General features: G+C 43.8%; 1 protein-coding gene across 2 annotated transcripts in view; it reads right to left on the bottom strand.

The window, feature by feature from the left end:
- Nucleotides 1-14,213: 14,213 nt before the first annotated feature.
- Nucleotides 14,214-21,127, bottom strand: part of LOC106607213 (phosphatidylinositol 3,4,5-trisphosphate 3-phosphatase and dual-specificity protein phosphatase PTEN) — a 40,665-nt gene continuing 33,751 nt past the window's right edge. For both annotated transcript variants that reach the window (XM_014203949.3, XM_014203940.3), the window contains one exon: nt 14,214-21,066. In XM_014203949.3, coding sequence (XP_014059424.1) covers nt 20,881-21,066 — 186 coding nt within the window. In that variant the 3' untranslated portion in view covers nt 14,214-20,880. The remainder of the gene's footprint in view (nt 21,067-21,127) is intronic.

The following is a 21,127-nucleotide window of genomic DNA, read 5'->3' as shown; positions in this document are numbered from 1 at the left end:
TCTAGAGATGAGGTCAGGGCTTTGTGATGGCCACTCCAATACCTTGACTTTGTTGTCCTTAAGCCATTTTGTTCACAACTTTGGAGGTATGCTTGGGGTCATTGTCCATTTGGAAGATCCATTTGCAACCAAGCTTTAACTTCCTGACTGATGTCTTGAGATGTTGCTTCAATATATCCACATAATTTTCCTCCCTCCTGATGCCATCTATTTTGTGAAGTGCACCAGTCCCTCCTGCAGCAAAGCACCCCCACAACATGATGCTGCCACCCCCGTGCTTCACGGTTGGGATGGTACTCTTCAGCTTGCAAGCCTCCCCCCTTTTCCTCCAAACATAACGATGGTCATTATAGCCAAACAGTTCTAATTTTGTTTCATGAGCCCAGAGGACATTTCTCCACAAAGTACGATCTTTGTCCCCATGTGCAGTTGCAAACCGTAGTCTGGCTTTTTTTATGGCGGCTTTGGAGCAGTGGCTTCTTCCTTGCTGAGCGGCCTTTCAGGTTGTTTTACTGTGGATATATGATACTTTTGTACCTGTTTCCTACAGAATCTTCACAAGGTCCTTTGCTGTTGTTCTGGGATTGATTTGCACTTTTCGCACCAAAGTACGTTCTTCTCTAGGAGACAGAATGAGTTTCCTTCCTGAGCGGTATGACGGCTGCGTGGTCCCATGGTGTTTACTTGCGTACTATTGTTTGTACAGATGAACGTGGTACCTTCAGGCGTTTGGAAATTGCTCCCAAGGATGAACCAGACTTGTGGAGGTCTACAATTTTTTTCTGAGGTCTTGGCTGATTTCTTCTGATTTTCCCATGATGTCAAGCAAAGAGGCACTGAGTATGAAGGTAGGCCTTGAACTACATCCACAGGTGCACCTCCAATTGACACAAATGATGTCAATTAGCCTATCAGAAGCTTCTAAAGCCATAACATCATTTTCTGGAATTTTCTAAGCTGTTTAAAGGCACAGTCAACGTAATGTATGTAAACTTCTGACCCACTGGAATTGTGATACAGTGAATTATAAGTGAAATAATCTGTCTGTTAACAATTTTGGGAAGAATTACTTGTGTCATGCACAAAGTAGATGTCCTAACCAACTTGCCAAAACTATAGTTTGTTAACAAGAAATTTGTGGAGTGGTTGAAAAACAAGTTTTAATGACTCCAACCTAAGTGTATGTAAACTTCCGACTTCAACTGTATATTGCACTGGTCATCCCCAAAGCCAACACTTCCTTTGGCCACCTTTCCTTCCAGTTCTCTGCTGCCAATGACTGGAACGAATTGCAAAAATCTCTGAAGTTGGCGTCTTATATCTCCCTCTCTAACCATCAGCTGTCAGAGCAGCTTACCGATCACTGTACCTGTACACAGCCAATCTGTAAATAGCACATCCAACTACCTCATCCCCACATTATTACTTACCCTCTTGCTCTTTTGCACCCCAGTATCTCTACTTGCACATCATCATCTGTACATCTATTACTCCAGTATTAATGCTAAAGTGTAATTATTTCGCCTCTATGGCATATTTATTGCCTACCTCCCTCTTCTACATTTGCACACACTGTACATTGATTTTCTATTTCTTTTATTTTGTGTTTATTGACTGTGCGTTTGTTTATGCGTAACTCTGTTGTTGTTTTTGTCACACTGCCTTGCTTTATCTTCGCCAGGTAACAGTTGCAAATGAGAACTTGTTCTCAACTGGCCTACCTGGTTAAATAAAGGTGAAAAAAATAAAATAAATTGGAACACAGGAGTGATGGTTGCTGATAATGGGCCTATGTAGATATTCCATAAAATATTCCATAAAATCAGCCGTTTCCAGCTACAATAGTCATTTACAACATTAACAATGTCTACACTGTATTTCTGATCAATTTGATGTTATTTTAATGGCCGAAAAATTTGCTTTTCTTTCAAAAACAAGGCAATTTCTATGTAACCCCAAACTTTTGAATGGTAGTGTATATTTTATATTGTAGATTTTCCAAAGTAGCCACCCTTTGCCTTGATGACAGCTTTGTACACTCTTGGCATTCTCTCAACCAGCTTCATGAGGTAGTCACCTGGAATGCATTTCAACTAACAGGTGTGCCTTGTTAAAAGTTAATTTGTGGAATTTCTTTCTTTCTTAATGCGTTTGAGCCAATCAATTGTGTTGTGACAAGGTAGGGGTGCTATACAGAAGATTGCCCTATTTGGTAAAAGACTGTAACGGCTGTCTGAAGAGAGAGTAGACCAAGGTGCAGCGGAGTTAGAGTTCATCTTCAGGAATTTATTAAACAACGTGAACACTATACAAAAACAAGAAAACCGACAGCCAAACACGAAACAGAAACAATCCCCCACAAAACCCAACTGAAAAACAGGCTCCTTATGTGTGACTCCCAATCAGCAACAACGAACGACAGCTGTGCCTGATTGGGAGCCACACACGGCCCAAAACAAAGAAATACAAAACCATAGAAAAATGAACATAGAACGCCCACCCAATGTAACACCCTGACCTAACCAAAAATAAAGAACAAAATCCCCTCTCTATGGCCAGGGCGTTACAGTACCCCCCCCCCCAAAGGTGCGGACTCCGGCCGCAAAACCTGACTCTGAAGGGGAGGGTCCGGGTGGGCCTTCTTACGGCGGCGGCTCAGGTGCGGGACGTGGCCTCCGCTCCACCCTCGGCGTCGCCCACTTAGGTGGCACCCCTGGCCGAGCCGGAGGACTGGTGGGTGAACCTGACTGTGCCCGGCTGGCGGGCGATTCTTGCTGCGCCCGGCTGGTGGGCGTCCTTGGCTGTGACCGACTGGCGGGCGTCCCTGGCTGCACCCGGCTGGCGGGCGACCCAGGCGGCTCTGGCGGCTCCGGGCTGGCGGGCGGCTCTGGCGGCTCCGGACTGGCGAGACACACTGGAGGCCTGGTCCTAGGAGGAGGCACAGGACAGACCAGGATGGGGAGACCCACTGGAGGCCTGGTCCTAGGAGGAGGCACAGGACGGACCAGGATGGGGAGACCCACTGGAGGCCTGGTCCTAGGAGGAGGCACAGGACGGACCAGGATGGGGAGACCCACGGGAGGCCTGGACCGAGGAGGAGGCACAGGACGGACCAGGATGGGGAGACCCACTGGAGGCCTGGTCCTAGGAGGAGGCACAGGATGGACCAGGATGGGGAGACCCACTGGAGGCCTGGTCCTAGGAGGAGGCACAGGACGGACCAGGATGGGGAGACCCACTGGAGGCCTGGTCCTAGGAGGAGGCACAGGACGGACCAGGATGGGGAGACCCACGGGAGGCCTGGACCGAGGATGAGGCACAGGATAAACAGGGCTGTGAGGGAACACTGGAGTTCTGGTACTTAGGCTATTTACCCACACTCCAGGCTGAATGCCCACTTTAGCCCGGCATGGGCGGAGCGCAGGCATTGGGCGAACTGGACCCTCCCAGCGCCCTGGAGACACAGTGCGCAGAGCCGGTGCAGGATAACCTGGACCGAAAAGGCGCACTGGAGACCAGACGCGCTGAGCCGGCACAATCCGTCCTGGCTCAATGCCTGCACTTGCATGGCAGTTGCGGGGGGCTGGCCTGTAGCGCACCGGGCTATGCACGCGCACTGGAGACACCGTGTGCTTCACAGCATAACACGGTGCCTTACCAATACCACGCTGCCTGCCATAAGCACGGGGAGTTGGCTCAGATCTCCAACCTGACTCTGCCACACTCCCCGTGTGCCCCCCCCCCCCATTTTTGGGGGGGGCTGCCTCTCGTGCCTGTTGCGCTCCCTTGCCTCATACCAGCGCCTCTCCGCTCTCGCTGCCTCGATCTCCCACTGCGGGCCGCGATACTCCCCAGCTTGAGCCCATGGTCCTTTACCGTCCAGTATCTCCTCCCATGTCCACGAGTCCTGAACGCTCTTCTCCTGGTGCTGCTCCTTCCTCCGCTGCTTGGTCCTTTTCTGGTGGGGGATTCTGTAACGATCGTCTGGAAGAGGGGACCAAGATGCAGCGTGGTAAGTGGTCATAATGATTTTTAATGAGACACTTCAAAAACAAACAGGGAAAACGAAAGCCAACAGTTCTGCCAGGTGAACACACACAAGACAGAAAACAACTACCCACAAAACCCCAAAGGAAAACAGGCTGCCTAAGTATGATTCCTAATCAGAGACAACGATAGACAGCTGCCTCTGATTAGGAACCCTACTCGGCCCAAAACAAAGAAACACAAAAACATAGAAAAAGGAACATAGAACGCCCACCCAATGTAACACCCTGGCCTAACCAAAAATAAAGAACAAAAACCCCTCTCTATGGCCAGGGCGTTACAAAGACCAAGTCCATATTATATCAAGAACAGCTCGAATAAGCAAAGAGAAATGACAGTCCATCATTACTTTAAGACATGAAGCTCTGTCAATGCGGAACATTTCAACAACTTTGAAAGTTTCTTCAAGTGCACACTATTAAGCGCTATGATGAATCTGGCTCTCATGAGGACCGCCACAGGAAAGGAAGACCCAGAGTTACCTCTGCTGCAGAGCATAAGTTCATTAGAGTTAACTGCACCTCAGATTGCAGCCCAAATAAATGCTTCATAGAGTTCAAGTAACAGACACATCTCAACATCAACTTTTCAAAGGAGACTATGTTAATCAGGCCTTCATGGTCAAATTGCTGCAAAGAAACAACTAGTAAAGGACACCAATAAGGACACCAATAAGAAGAAGACTTGCTTGGGCCAAGAAACAAGAGCAATGGACATTAGACCAGTGGAAATCTGTCCTTTAGACTGATGAGTCCAAATTTGAGGTTTTTGGTTCCAACCGCCATGTCTTTGTGAGATGCAGAGTAGGTGAACAGATGATCTCCGCATGTGTGGTTCCCACCGTGAAGCATGGAGGAGGAGGTGTGATTTAATTTGTTCAATTAACTTGTATTTAACTAGGCAATGCATTTGGTGGTGATACTTTGCTGGTGACACTGTCAGTGATTTATTTAGAATTCAAGGCACACTTAACCAGCATGGCTACCACAGCATTCTGCAGTGATACGCCATCCCATATGGTTTGCGCTTAGTGGGACTATAATTTGTTTTTCAACAGGACAAGGACCCAAAACACACCTCCAGGCTGTGTAAGGGCTATTTGACCAAGAAGGAGAGAGATGGATTGCTGAATCAGATAACCTGGCCTCCTCAATCACCTGACCTCAACCCAATTGAGATGGTTTGGGGTGAGTTGGACTGCAGAGTGAAGGAAAAGCAGACAACAATTGCTCAGCATATGTGGGAACTCCTTCAAGACTGCTGGAAAAACATTCCAGGGTAAGCTGGTTGAGAGAAGCTGGTTGAATACGTTTTTTATGGAGAAAACCCATCAATGCAGCACTATGTACATTCAAAGGGTCACAACTAAGCATATATCTAAGGTTACTTAGATTTTGTATACGGTCATACCTAGTTATAACCAGTTATAACCATAGGAGAGTTCATAAGGTGCTACATCTTTGCAGGTGATCTAAAGATTACTCCAACAAGCCCCACTCCACACTCTGAGGATATGTATACCCACAGAAACTTGGATTCAAATATACTTTTTTCAATTTTTGGATTTAGATTTGCCCTAGAATAACTCCTTTATGAAGGAAACACACCCCAATACAGCTCCCTTTGTAGATTCAGAGTATATCTGAATTCTGTATTGCAGTTCTATCAAGCATTTATACAAGCATTTGTATACAGCTTTCTTTTTTTTATGCACAAAATAAGGTCATTTTGGTTTTGTACACAGCCATATAACACATGGTATAGAAAAGTACAATTTTAGTTGAATACATGGGGAGCTATATGTTTGCAGATGATCTGTCTATCTGGTCAAAATATGGTGGTTTGGATAACTTGTTATTATTTCTGCAGAGAAACCTAGATTCAAATAAAATGTCCTATCAACCAAGCTACCGTAGGCGGAAGTAGGTGTTTTTGGCTTAGGTCAAAATGACCCCAAAGGACTTTACATTTTTTTTAAGTCCATACTGATAAAGAAACACTAAACAATTATTTCGATTTATTCAAAACAAGTTCATTGACAAAGTCATGAAAAATCTGACGAATTGAATAAATCACTTTTGGGCTATGATAAAAAAAATATGACTCTTGGGTCAAAATGACCTGACAGTAGTTTGAGGGTTAAATGCATTGATGATTTGTCTTTGTCAGGGTTCATACTTGATTGAACAGAGTTATTGTCTAGAGAGAGCCATTAGAGCTGGTCTTGTCTATCAGGGTTCAGTGACTGAGAGTAGAATCGGCTGAATAGTTCTGTAACAGGTCTGTAATCAATAGAGCCGATATCTGTAACTGGTTTGTCTGGATCCAGGTCATGCTAGAGGGATGGTAGTTCTTCAGTCAGAGTAATTCAAGCCTATGTCTATCAGTCCATGTTATTCATACAGACGTCTGGGTCCTCAACCTCACCCTCTGCTTCATTGGCATTTTGGTACTTTACTGTTGAAATGTAGTCTCTTCAAATAATCAATGTGTTATTTGCTTAAAAACATATGATAGTGTGTGTATGTGTGTGTGTGTGTGTGTGTGTGTGTGTGTGTGTGTGTGTGTGTGTGTGTGTGTGTGTGTGTGTGTGTGTGTGTGTGTGTGTGTGTGTGTGTGTGTGTGTGTGTGTGTGTGTGTGTGTGTGTGTGTGTGTGTGTGTGTGTTTGGGGTTAGAAGTCCCGGTCTCTGTGGGTCATGTCGATCTGCTGCAAAGTAGTTTGAGAGGCAGGCAGCGTAATCTGTAGGCTGGCTTTGTGCTGCTCTCAGATTAAAGACATTATGTTTCAAACCTTTCTCACGGCAGTAATATGCCTTCAACTCTCTCCCTGTCCCTCTACCTGTGTCTGTGTGCCTGCGTGCATGCCCATGTGTATGACAGTAGAATGTGTATGACAGTGGATTCACACAGCTGGGTTCAAGAAAAGGACACATTTCTCATTATTTATGAATCGGCTGGGTTTTAGCATTATCTGAGACGACACACGCATGTCCTATTCGTCTATTAATTTGCCGTCAGCAGCACAGCGTAGACGTGGCGTATCGCCTCGTGTTTAAGGGGAAACAGCTGCTAATCCTAATCCCCCTTCCCCCCTCGGGATTCTGTCAAATCACAGGCCCATTAAAAAGCCCTGGCTGCCTAGCTGGCTGGCTCCAAATGAGAAGACACATGCACACTGTCGCGTGAGTGTCATGCATAGTACAGTATAGCCTATGCACACATGTAGCACCTGGAAGTTGTGGTATTTACGTAATACAACCACTCACATGCACAGACCCATAGTACTTTTCTTTTCAAATAAACACTTTTCAAAGAAACATAAGTAATATTACACAGAAACAAACATGAACAGTGCATTATTTCAAAGAAACATGAATGATAACAGAGAAATATGAACACTACCCACTAACGCACATTCACAAACATACCACCACACGCATACAGTCACATGCACAATATCCTACCATAGACTTATTGATGTACGCCCACTAAAATTCTCAGATGCTTGGTACAGTATATCTTATTTAGAGGCCTCATGCTATTACCCATTCTCACACACATAACCCACTTCACTTCCCCTTATACATGTCCATGATTTAAATATCTAACAAACATCTATCTCTTTCCTATAACTCTCTGCATATCAACCATGTCAAATAGCGACACTCATAAGTGGTCAGGACACCTTTATAGAGTGAGGGGAAGGATATACTGTAGCTATCGTATGAGCACACGCACACACTGCTGCTCTCCTCTCGGTATGGGGATGAGACTACAGCGGGTGGGTAACAATCAGTTATCAGTGTAAGGATTAGGGGCTGTCATCAGCAGCCATATGCCTCATATTACCTTCTGCTGACACTTGATAAAGTGGGAGAGGAGAGAGGGAAGATTACACCGGCTCTAAGATTTCAGAGTAAAAGTCAGGTAGAGGGACATGTCACAGTAAAGGCTGATAAATGTGGTCTTTATTCCCCTAGAGGGTGCAGGCCAACACAACTTAGCAGAGAGATGCTTTACCACCACACCCCTGAGCCAAGCCAAATGCAAGTTCCTGTGTGTGGAGACTATTTCTGTGTGAATAATTTATACTGTAATTGTACACTGTTTATGGACATGTACGTATGTACATGCCTTTCAATATGCAATGGGCATTGGACACCAGTCAACTTTACTTATAACACACTTTAGGGAATGGATGGGCACGCACTAGGCTAGTGTGTGTTGGCTAGGGCAGTGTTTTCCAACACACCTCATTCAACTAATTGAAGGCTTGATGATTAGTTGAAAAGTTGAATCAGGTGTGCTTGTTCAGGGTTACAACAAAAATGTGCTCCCACCCCTACACTGCGGTATGGGGTTAGTGGCGGTGACAGCAGCAACTGTTTCCATGTGATCCTCAAATGCATAGGCCTACATTGAAACACACACGCAAACTACACACACACACACACACGATTTATACAACAGATGCACCTATGATGTATGTCACATGTCAAACTCATTCCACAGAGGGTCGAGTGTCTGCAGGTTTTCGCTCCTCTCTTGTACTTGATTGATTAATTAAGGTCACTAATTAGTAAAGAACTCCCCTCACCTGGTTATCTAGGTCTTAATATAAAAGGAAAACCAAAATCACGAAGACACTAGGCCCTCCATGGAATGAGTTTGACACCCCTGGTTTATACAATAGATTAATGGAAAGAAAAGGCCCAACATCCTGAGATGTTGTCAGACCTTCCTTGGAGTTAAAAGGGAGGGTGGGAACAAGACACATCACCACATATTTCTAGGGAAAGCAACCAATTTTAGGGTCAGTTTTTTGTTTAAATATACTTTTTTAAAGTATTTGTAAATTTATTGGATAGAGACAAAAGGAAGCATAGGGTGCTGAAAGAGCAGTGGGCTGGATTTAAACCCAGGCTGGCAGCGGTACATCGTAAATGCACTCCAGAGGCAGCGGCTTAGACCGCTAGGCCACCCCAGGCCACTTAGGATAAGTTCTAAAGTTGTAATTTAACCTTTGTGACCTCTTATTAAACCCATGGCCTGCCTTTCCTAATATGGTATATCACAGGAGATTTCTGAAGGGAGGACGGCTCATAATAATGGCTGGAACGGAGTAAATGGAATGGCATCAAACACATGGAAACCATATGTTTGATTTTTTGATACCCTTCCACTAATTCCGCTCCAGCCATTACCACGAGCCCGTCCTCCCCAATTAAGGTGCCACCAACCTCCTGTGCGGTATATTGTGTATAAGCCTAATACATGTACACATGTATCTCTGACTTGTCACCTACCAAATGTCAACTCTAAAGCTCCCATTTGGTATTTTATTAGGATCCCCATTAGCTGTTGCAAAAGCAGCAGCTACTCTTCCTGGGGTCCACACAAAAAATGAAACAATACAGAATGTCATAATACAGAATATCATTAGACAAGAACAGCTCAAGGACAGAAATCAACTCAGCAAAAAAAGTAACGTCCCTTTTTCAGGACCCTGTCTTTTAAAGATAATTTGTAAAAATCCAAATAACTTCACAGATCTTCATTGTAAAGGGTTTAAACACTGTTTCCCATGCTTGTTCAATGAACCATAAACAATTAATGAACATGCACCTGTAGAACGATCGTTAATTAAGACACTAACAGCTTACAGACGGTAGGCAATTAAGGTCACAGTTCTGAAAACCTAGGACACTAAAGAGGCCTTTCTACTGACGCTGAAAAACACCAAAAGACGCTAAGACAGCACTCACAGTACGGACATTGCAATTTATTGCCCTGGCCACATCTGCAGTCCTCATGCCTCCTTGTAGCATGCCTAAGGCACATTTACGCAGATGAGCAGGGACCCTGGGCATCTTTCTTTTGGTGTTTAAAGTAGCTAAATTACACATTTTGTATAAAAAAGAAAAACAAATGCATTATTTGAAGCTCTGAGCCTCTCTGTTAGGAAGAACATTCAGGGAGAGGAGAGTGATATTCCACAGATGTTTCTACCATTTATTATTTTGAGCATCTTTCAGCTGCAATACCCCTCATCAGCTACTACAATAAATGACCAAAAGGGGGGGGGGGGGGGGGGGGGCAGTGAGGCACTTCGCATGTGGACCATACTGTATGGGGTGTGAAATGTGTCAGACTAAATGTATCTAATTGTGTTCACATTATGACTGAATATTACTTTCAATGTTCTTGAAATGTTCTGCATTGACAGAGCTTCATGTCTTAAATGAATGATGGCCTATTGTATCTCTTTGCTTATTTGAGCTGTTCTTGCCATAATATGGACTTGGTCTTTTACCAAATATGGCTATCTTCTGTATACCACCCCTACCTTGTTACAAGTGGCTCAGGTAGTGCAGCTCATCCAGGATGGCACATCAATGCGAGCTGTGGCAAGAAGGTTTGCTGTGTCTGTCAGCGTAGCGTAGTGTCCAGAGCATGGAGGCGCTACCAGGAGACAGGCCAGTACATCAGGAGACGTGGAGGAGGCCGTACGAGGTCAACAACCCAGCAGCAGGACCGCTACCTCCGCCTTTGTGCAAGAAGGAGCAGGAGGAGCACTGCCAGAGCCCTGCAAAATGACCTCCAGCAGGCCACAAATGTGCATGTGTCTGCTCAAACGGTCAGAAACAGACTCCATGAGGGTGGTATGAGGGCCCGACGTTCACAGGTGGGGGTTGTGCTTACAGCCCAACACCGTGCAGGACATTTGGCATTTGCCAGAGAACACCAAGATTGGCAAATTCGCCACTGGCGCTCTGTGCTCTTCACAGATGAAAGCAGGTTCACACTGAGCACATGTGACAGACGTGACAGAGTCTGGAGACGCCGTGGAGAACGTTCTGCTGCCTGCAACATCCTCCAGCATGACCGGTTTGGCGGTGGGTCAGTCATGGTGTGGGGTGGCATTTCTTTCGGGGGCCGCACAGCCCTCCATGTGCTCGCCAGAGGTAGCCTGACTGCCATTAGGTACCGAGATGAGATCCTCAGACCCCTTGTGAGACCATATGCTGGTGCGGTTGGCCCTGGGTTCCTCCTAATGCAAGACAATGCTAGACCTCATGTGGCTGGAGTGTGTCAGCAGTTCCTGCAAGAGGAAGGCATTGATGCTATGGACTGGCCCACCTGTTCCCCAGACCTGAATCCAATTGAGCACATCTGGGCCATCATGTCTCGCTCCATCCACCAACGCCACGTTGCACCACAGACTGTCCAGGAGTTGGCGGATGCTTTAGTCCAGGTCTGGGAGGAGATCCCTCAGGAGACCATCCGCCACCTCATCAGGAGCATGCCCAGGCGTTGTAGGGAGGTCATACAGGCACGTGGAGGCCACACACACTACTGAGCCTCATTTTGACTTGTTTTAAGGACATTACATCAAAGTTGGATCAGCCTGTAGTGTGGTTTTCCACTTTAATTTTGAGTGTGACTCCAAATCCAGACCTCCATGGGTTGATAAATTGGATTTCCATTGATTATTTTTGTGTGATTTTGTTGTCAGGACATTCAACTATGTAAAGAAAAAAGTATTTAATAAGATTATTTCATTCATTCAGATCTAGGATGTGTTATTTTAGTGTTCCCTTTATTTTTTTGAGCAGTATATTTTGATTTCTTTAATATTTTTTGGTTACTACATGATTCCATATGTGTTATTTCATAGTTTTGTGGTCTTCACTATTATTCTACAATGTAGAAAATAGTACAAATAATGAAAAACCCTGGAATGAGTAGGTGTCCAAACTTTTGACTGGAACTGCATATATTCACAAATAAATAACTCATACAATTCTAAAACCTCACGTTTACAAGGCAATCATATCACAATAACGTATCTTCTGATCACAAAGGTCATCATGATGCATTCAGATAGGAAAATTGACATTTCTATAACTATGTGGGTGTCCTTGTGCAGCAATGTACAGTAATGGGTAAGTAGAGTGCAGGGCAGAAGGGTTGTGATCACTAGTGTAAAAGTTGGAGTTGACTGTGTGAGGGCGAGAGGCCGAAAGGACTGGAGCACTCCTATCAAGCAGGGCCCACATGTGGGTGCACTCGGAGAATCTCCATAGCTTGACCTGCATGTATTTATAGAGGCCAAATTATATTGAGATCATTGCAAATGTTGGGCTTAACTCTCCTACAGCCCCAGTTGAATCACATGGAATATTCAACATATCAAACGTAAGGGTAAAGAGGACACTGCCTCGACAGACAAGGAAATTCTTGTTTGGATAAGTTACAATTGGTTACATGATTCCATGTGTGTTATTTTATAGTTTTGATGTCTTCACAATTATTCTACAATGTAGAAAAATTGTAAAATAAAGAAAAACCCTGGAATGAGTAGGTGTGTCCAAACTTTTGACTGGTACTGTATGTGCTTTCAATATGATACAGTAAATGTGTGTAGTGTTTATGTCTGTGCTCTTTTTCCACAGGCTGTCAGTTGTGCCGCTGAGTCTTTGGTAACTTTACAGCTCCTGTGTTTTTTTTAAAGCTTTTGTTTATTTTCGACTTCCTGATTTATTATTGGCCTAATCCAAACGCAACACAGCTGTTCAGCCAGGCAGAGGGGTGGGGGGAGGATTGCCAGGTCCTGCTGTGCTGAGCCATACTTTGCAACTGCCCTATTTAATCATAATAGTGTGTTTGAATCTATATATTTGATGTGTGCTCTACCCCTCACATTAACAGCTAGTGCTGTGAATGTATATAAGATGGTGAAACCAGAGAGATACAAGGAAATACCATGAGAAACCCAGTATATTAGAAGAGCTATTCGCTATACCAACATCATGCTGCTTATTTATTTTATTTATCTATATATCACTGCGATTAAGGCCTAATTAAAAACAACATGTGGGTTGGCAGCTTGAACTGGAATCTTCCAGAGCCCAGTGTATTAAGCTTCAGTCTTTATTTGCCCATCGAAGGCTGAGGCATCTCTCCCAACCCAACCCATTCAGTAATAATCTAACATACTAGGGACTCTACTCTCCACCACTCTAGCCAATTACAGTAAGGCCCTAGCGACTCCTGCCAGACTCTTTGATGAGACCGGGGGAGCAACTCTTAATAGAGCAGAGGGGGATTATGTGACTGACTGTCCCTGGGGTGGGAACACTTTTTTTTTTTTTTTTAAATACTTTATTCATATTCTATTTTGTTGTCAGAGGACAAGTGGTCTTGCTTTAGCCAGGGTCCTGCTTCCTATCAGTGACATGGTACTTAATCCTGTTCCTCTTTCATTTGGGGAGCCACAGAAGTGTGGGGAGCGGAGTAAACTGCTTTACCCAGGCACAGGCAGCTCTCTCTCTCTCCAGGGCTGCATCTCAATTACCAAGAGTTTACTATGTTTCAGCTGCTGGGATGGAGAAAACCTGGAAAAGCAGACAGGCAGACAGCCCACTGGCATGATAATGATAGCTGGGTATGAAATCAACTGCTTATAGTTGAAAAAATTGGCATCCACTACACGACTATGATGCTTGCCTACAGAGCAGCAAGCGCCCCTTCCTATCTTCAGGATACCTATACTCAAACCCTACACCCCAACCCGAGCACGCCATTCTGCCACCTCTGGTCTCTTGACCTCCACCCCTTACGGGAGGGCAGCTCCCACTCAGCCCAGTCCAAGCTCTTCTCTGTCCTGGGACCCCAATGGTGGAACCAGCTTCCCCCTGAAGCTTGGAGAGCACAGTCCCTGCCTATCTTCCGAAAGCACCAAAAAAAACTACTTCTTCAAAGAGTATCTTAGATAATGCCTCCCTCCCCCCAAAGGAGGGATGTAAACAAATGTCTACACAACATTTGAGAGAAATAAGCTTTTTGTGCATGTGTAACATTTCTGGGATCTTTTATTTTAGCTCATGAAACAACACTACATGTTGCCTTTATATTTTTGTTCAGTGTAGTTGCATGTGAGTTAGACCTCTATAATGGTAGCCCAGTGTGGGACAAGATCAAGGGATCCAAGAGCTCATGTCTGTCATCAGTGGTGGTCCACACTGCATTGCAATTGGATGAGCTTTCATGTCATATTCTACTCTCCCCCCTCCATGATGCAATTCACCCCAAAAAGACCAGTCAATCCACAGGATAACCTGAGCGCTTAATACATTGGAAAACGTGTTTCTGCAAGAAAAGACAACATTGCATACATTTATTAGGGATGGACGCTAAATTCCAATACATGCACACTGCCACAGTCCTTTAAATGTATATAAAGTGTTGACATTGCAACGCTTGTCTCCCTGCTGTTTCGTGTATTATATTTTTTATTTTAGGATAAAATAAAAATACATTGACAATTAAATGGGATGCCTTGTTCTGCATAATTTAAACATATACACAGTGGGAAAAGGAATGGCAATGCTTTAGACATTAGCCTCTTCATAACTCAACCACGCCCCCAACGCACCGCCTTCATGCAGCTTCAAAGGCCAAAAGTCCTCGTCGCGTGACAGCCTGCAAAGGGCACGAGAAGCATTCACAGTAAAGGAGGATGAGTGAAAAGGTGTGGTGGAGGGGGTAGGAGAAGGAAAAGGGGAGGGAGAAGACAGGAATAGAAACAAAGTGACTGCAGCACTGGCCTTGGTTTTGACAGAAGGAGCGTAGTCCTCCTGATTGTTACTCGTTTCCATTGTCTTTGACACAAAGTTTGTTCACACACACACACCTTAATTTGTAAATCGGGAGGTGCCGGAACAAAAACAGAGAGAGGGGGGTGACCTAGGGAGTTCAGAGGTTCTGGAACGCATGAGAAAAAGTGCCACAGAGCAGAGGCACTTACAGAAGTTGCACACATGGAGAACATTTTTAGTAGCCTAGGGTCTTAGAAAAATTTGGCCTTTCATAAACACATTTCATGCAATTCTAAGTAAATTTTACATGACTGCAGACTTTGGCATAATATTTTTTAATACCACACAAATGCTAAAAATGTCAGGCTACTTAGACACCGACAAACTGAGAATCTGAGCTCAATAAAAACGACCCTGCCTTAAATCCATCAATAGCCTAGGCCTAGGTGTGTGGAGACACATTGTAGGCTACAATATAAGGAAATTATAGTCCTAAAAATGCTTTCCAGTGTTACTGACTCACTCACCCAATGTTGCACAGCTCACTCCCTGGTGATGGCTGAAGCGCTCATGCCAAAAGCCTCTCTCCCCTTTTACTTTGTAAAACAATATTTGGAAGTTGATCAAATATTTTGGTAGCCTACAGCATAGTCTCCTATTTTCACCATGAGCCATTTGTTTTCCAACTTGTGTTTTTCCTCGATTGTATTTGAAATATTGTGAAAGGCCTGTTTTGTCTGCATGCGTTTTTTTCACTGACAGATTTGCTGCACGTTCCCGACTGTAGGCTATTCGTTGTTATTGGGCTACAATCCACAGCTAGGTTATTTTTTTAAAGAAGCTATTGATCCTCTGTAGCTAAATAATAGGCCTTCTCGTGGTGTAGTAGGCTGATCTGAATTATTTCATTTATTTCTGAACAGACAGCAGTAATTATATAATTTTGGCAAATATATTTAAATTTATCAAGGGTGCTGCAGTTGCTTCAGAACCCTTCGTACAATTCTATAAGGAAATAAATGATGAAGTGCAACAATGGAGAGATGAGTTGCAGGCTCACATCTATCACGGCAGAGAGATCATATAAAGTTAATCTCATTGTAGTTATGTAAGAGACACTGGCCTGCTTCTCATGGAGCCACTGCCACGCGGTTGTCTCAAACATAGGTTACAATGTTGCACAAACCATAAACCCTGGCCGGCCCAAACCTTAGAATATTAGGCCGGAGCTGAAAATCTTCTTTTTCACATTACGTTTATTGTGGGGGCAGGATAATTAACGAATTGGCAACTCGGATGAACTTAGCGCTTTTTGTTCGAATTTTAACATTGCAAAAATGTACAATTATTTGTCATGCAACTGAGAGTTACCGGATCCGGCCAAATATTTTCCAGAAACAAAACAGTCCAAAACAGAGTGGATCCAGGGCAAATTAAGCACTGCACACACAATATATACAAAAGTATGTGGACACACTTTCAAATTAGTGGATTCGGCTATTTTAGCAACGCTTGTTGCTGACAGGTGTATGAAATAGAGCACATGGCCATGCAATCTCCAGAGACAAACATTGGCATAAGAATGGCCTTACTTTAGAGCTCAGTAACTTTCAACGTGGCCCAGTCATAGGATGCCACCTTTCCACCAAGTCAGTTAGTAAAATGTTTGCCCTGCTAGAGCTGCCCCCGTCAACTGTAAGTGCTGTTATTGTGAAGTAGAAACGTCTAGGAGCAACAACGGCTCAGCCGCGAAGTAGTAAGCCACACAAGCTCACAGAACAGGACCGCTGAGTGCTGAAGCGTGTAAAAAGCATCTGTCCTGGGTTGCAACATTCACTACAGAGTTCCAAACTGCCTCTGGAAGCAACATCAGCAGAAGAACTGTTCGTCGGGAGATTTATGAAATGGGTTTCCATGGCCAAGCAGCCGCACACAAGCCTAAGAATACCCTGCGCAATGCCAAATGTTGGCTGTGGGGTGGGGTAAAGCGCGGCACCATTGGACTCTGGAACAGTGGAAAAGCGTTTATCTGGCAGTCTGATGGACACATCTGTGTTTGGAGAATGCCAGGAGAACAGTAGCTGCCCCAATGCATATAGTGCCAACTGGTAAGTTCTGTGGAGGAGGAATAAGGTTCTGGGGCTGTTTTTCATGGTTCGTGCTAGGTCCCTTATTTCCAGTGAAGAGAATATTAATGCTACAGCATACAATGACATTCTAGACGATTCTGTACTTCCAACCCCATCGAACACCTTTGGATGAATTGGAACGCTGACTGCGAGCCAGGCCTAATCGCCCAACATCAGTGCCTGACCTTACTAATGCTCGTGGCTGAATGGAAGCAAGTCCCCGCAGCAATATTCCAACATCTAGTAGAAAGCCTACCCAGAAGAGTGGAGGCTGTATTAGCAGCAAAGGGGGGACTAAATGTATATTAATGCCCATTATTTTGGAATGAGATGTTCGATGAGCACGTGTCCACATACTTTTGGTCATGTAGTGAGAGACATACAGTACCAGTCAAGTTTGGACACACCTACTTATTCAAGGATTTTCTTTATTTTTACTATTTTCTACATTGTAGAATAATAGTGAAGACATCAAAACTATGACATAACACATATGGAATCATGTAGTAACCAAAAAAAGTGTTAAACAAATCAAAATATATTTGAGATTCTTTAAAGTAGCCACCCTTTGCCTTGATGAAAGCTTTGCACACGCTTGGCATTCTCTCAACCAGCTTCACCTGGAATGCTTTTCCAACAGTCTTGGAGTTCCCACCTACGCTGAGCACTTGTTGGCTGATTTTTCTTCACTCTGCGGTCCAACTCATCTCAAACCATCGCAATTGGGTTGAGGTCAGGTGATTGTGGAGGCCAGGTCTTCTGATTTTTTTATTTTATTTAACCTTTATTTAACTAGGCATGTCAGATAAGAACAAATTCTTATTTACAATGACGGCCTAAGAACAGTAGGTTAACTGCCTTGTTCAGGGGAAGAACGACAGATTTTTACCTTGTCAGCTTGGGGATTCGATCTAGCAATCTTCCGGTTACTGGCCCAACGCACTAGCCCAACTAGGCTACCTGCCGCCCCTGGTGCAGCACCATCACTCTAATTCTTGGGCAAATAGCCCTTTTTGACCTGGAGGTATGTTTTGGGTCATTGTCCTGTTGAAAAACAAATGATAGTCCCACTGAGCCCAAACCAGATGGGATGGCATATCGCTGCAGAATGCTTTTGTAGCCATGCTGGTTAAGTGTGCCTTGAATTCTAAATAAATCAGTGTCACCAGCAAAGCACCCCCACACCGTCACACCTCCTCCTCTATGCTTCACGGTGAGAACCACACATGCAGAGACCATCCGTTCACCTACTCTGCATCTCACAAAGACACGGTGTCTGGAACCAAAAATCTCCAATTTGGACTCCAGACCAAAGGACAGATTTCCACCGGTCTACTGTCCATTGCCCGTGTTTCTTGGCCCAAGCAAGTCTCTTATTCTTATTGGTGTCCTTTAGTAGTGGTTTCTTTGCAGCAATTCGACCACGAAGGCCTGATTCAGTCTCCTCTGAACAGTTGATGTTGAGATGTCTGTTTATTTATTTTATTTAACTTTTATTTAACTAGGCAAGTCAGTTAAGAACACATTCTGTTACTTGATCTCTGTGAAACATTTATTTTGTCTGCAATCTGAGGTGCAGTTAATTGCCGATTTCTGAGGCTGGTAACTCTAATGAACTTTTCCTCTGCAGCAGAGGTAACTCTGTGTCTTTCTTTCCTGTGGCGGTCCTCATGAGAGCAAGTTTCATCATAGCGCTTGATGGTTTTTGCGACTGCACGTGAAGAAACTTTAAAAGTTCTTGAGATTTTCCAGATTGACTGACCTTCATGTCTTAAAGTAATGATGGACTGTCGTTTCTCTTTACTTATTTGAGCTGTTCTTGCCATCATACGGACTTGGTCTTTTACAAAATAGGGCTATCTTCCGTTTACCAACCCTACCTTGTAACAACACAACTGATTGGCTGAAACGCATTAAGGAGGAAAGCAATTCCAGAAATTAACTTTTAATTTCTTTAACACTATTGGTTACTACATTATTTCATGGGTTATTTCATAGTTTGATGTCTTCACTATTATTCTACAATGTAGAAAACAGTAAAAGAAAAACCCTGGAATTAGCAGGTGTGTCCAAACTTTTTATATATACGTGTATGTATGTATGTATGTATGTATGTATGTGTGTGTGTGTGTGTATATGTATACACACACACACACACACACACACACACACACACACACACACACACACACACACCACACACACACACATATATATACAGTGCCTTGCGAAAGTATTCGGCCCCCTTGAACTTTGACCTTCTGCCACATTTCAGGCTTCAAACATAAAGATATAAAACTGTAATTTTTTGTGAAGAATCAACAACAAGTGGGACACAATCATGAAGTGGAACGAAATTTATTGGATCTTTTTAACTTTTTTAACAAATAAAAAAATGAAAAATTGGGCGTGCAAAATTATTCAGCCCCCTTAAGTTAATACTTTGTAGCGCCACCTTTTGCTGCGATTACAGCTGTAAGTCGCTTGGGGTATGTCTCTATCAGTTTTGCACATCGAGAGACTGAAATGTTTGCCCATTCCTCCTTGCAAAACAGCTCGAGCTCAGTGAGGTTGGATGGAGAGCGTTTGTGAACAGCAGTTTTCAGTTCTTTCCACAGATTCTCGATTGGATTCAGGTCTGGACTTTGACTTGGCCATTCTAACACCTGGATATGTTTTGTGAACCATTCCATTGTAGATTTTGCTTTATGTTTTGGATCATTGTCTTGTTGGAAGACAAATCTCCGTCCCAGTCTCAGGTCTTTTGCAGACTCCATCAGGTTTTCTTCCAGAATGGTCCTGTATTTGGCTCCATCCATCTTCCCATCAATTTTAACCATCTTCCCTGCCCCTGCTGAAGAAAAGCAGGCCCAAACCATGATGCTGCCACCACCATGTTTGACAGTGGGGATGGTGTGTTCAGGGTGATGAGCTGTGTTGCTTTTACGCCAAACATAACGTTTTGCATTGTTGCCAAAAAGTTCCATTTTGGTTTCATCTGACCAGAGCACCTTCTTCCACATGTTTGGTGTGTCTCCCAGGTGGCTAGTGGCAAACTTTAAATGACACTTTTTATGGATATCTTTAAGAAATGGCTTTCTTCTTGCCACTCTTCCATAAAGGCCAGATTTGTGCAGTATACGACTGATTGTTGTCCTATGGACAGAGTCTCCCACCTCAGCTGTAGATCTCTGCAGTTCATCCAGAGTGATCATGGGCCTCTTGGCTGCATCTCTGATCAGTCTTCTCCTTGTATGAGCTGAAAGTTCAGAGGGACGGCCGGGTCTTCGTAGATTTGCAGTGGTCTGATACTCCTTCCATTTCAATATTATCGCTTGCACAGTGCTCCTTGGGATGTTTAAAGCTTGGGAAATATTTTTGTATCCAAATCCGGCTTTAAACTTCTCCACAACAGTATCTCGGACCTGCCTGGTGTGTTCCTTGTTCTTCATGATGCTCTCTGCGCTTTAAACGGACCTCTGAGACTATCACAGAGCAGGTGCATTTATACAGAGACTTGATTACACACAGGTGGATTCTATTTATCATCATTAGTCATTTAGGTCAACATTGGATCATTCAGAGATCCTCACTGAACTTCTGGAGAGAGTTTGCTGCACTGAAAGTAAAGGGGCTGAATAATTTAGCACGGCCAATTTTTCAGTTTTTTTATTTGTTAAAAAAGTTTGAAATATCCAATAAATTTCGTTCCACTTCATAATTGTGTCCCACTTGTTGATTCTTCAAAAAATTACAGTTTTATATCTTTATGTTTGAAGCCTGAAATGTGGCAAAAGGTCAAAAAGTTCAAGGGGGCCGAATACTTTCGCAAGGCACTGTATATACACATACACACACACACATACAAACACACACAAGCACCTTTCCCCACGGGCCAACAGTGTCAATACTTTGTGCATGGAACACGGCCGCGCCAAAGAAAATAAGAAAAACATATTGGTCAGGATAATATTTTTTTTTACAAAAATTGGCATTTGACATGATGATGCTCTATTGCCATTTTGGGGAAGGTAGGGGGACAAAGGTTCTTCTTTTGAGTTCATATTCAAGTTCTCTCCTGTTTTTTCCTGATAAAAAAAGTTCACACTTTTGTGATTTGCGTGTGCTGTTCCTCGTCAAAAGGTTCATTTTCCGGATCAGAGTCAGTGGTGTCGGAATATCGATAATGGTCAGGCTCATTGTCGCTAACGTCCGGAGTGACGGATGTCGAAGTGCTCACCTCGGAATTCAAAGAATCTTCCACGGTTTTTGTGAAATACAACTTCACCTAAAGCAGCGAGAGAGAAAGGGTAAGCCATTATCAGAAAAGGGAACCTTGTAAAAGATTT

The sequence above is a fragment of the Salmo salar genome, chromosome 01 (genome assembly GCF_965601325.2).
Source record: "Salmo salar chromosome 01, fSalSal1, whole genome shotgun sequence".
In the NCBI taxonomy this organism is placed as follows: Eukaryota; Metazoa; Chordata; class Actinopteri; order Salmoniformes; family Salmonidae; genus Salmo; species Salmo salar.
Note: the sequence above shows the minus strand (reverse complement) of the source record. Positions and strands in the feature narration are given on the sequence as shown.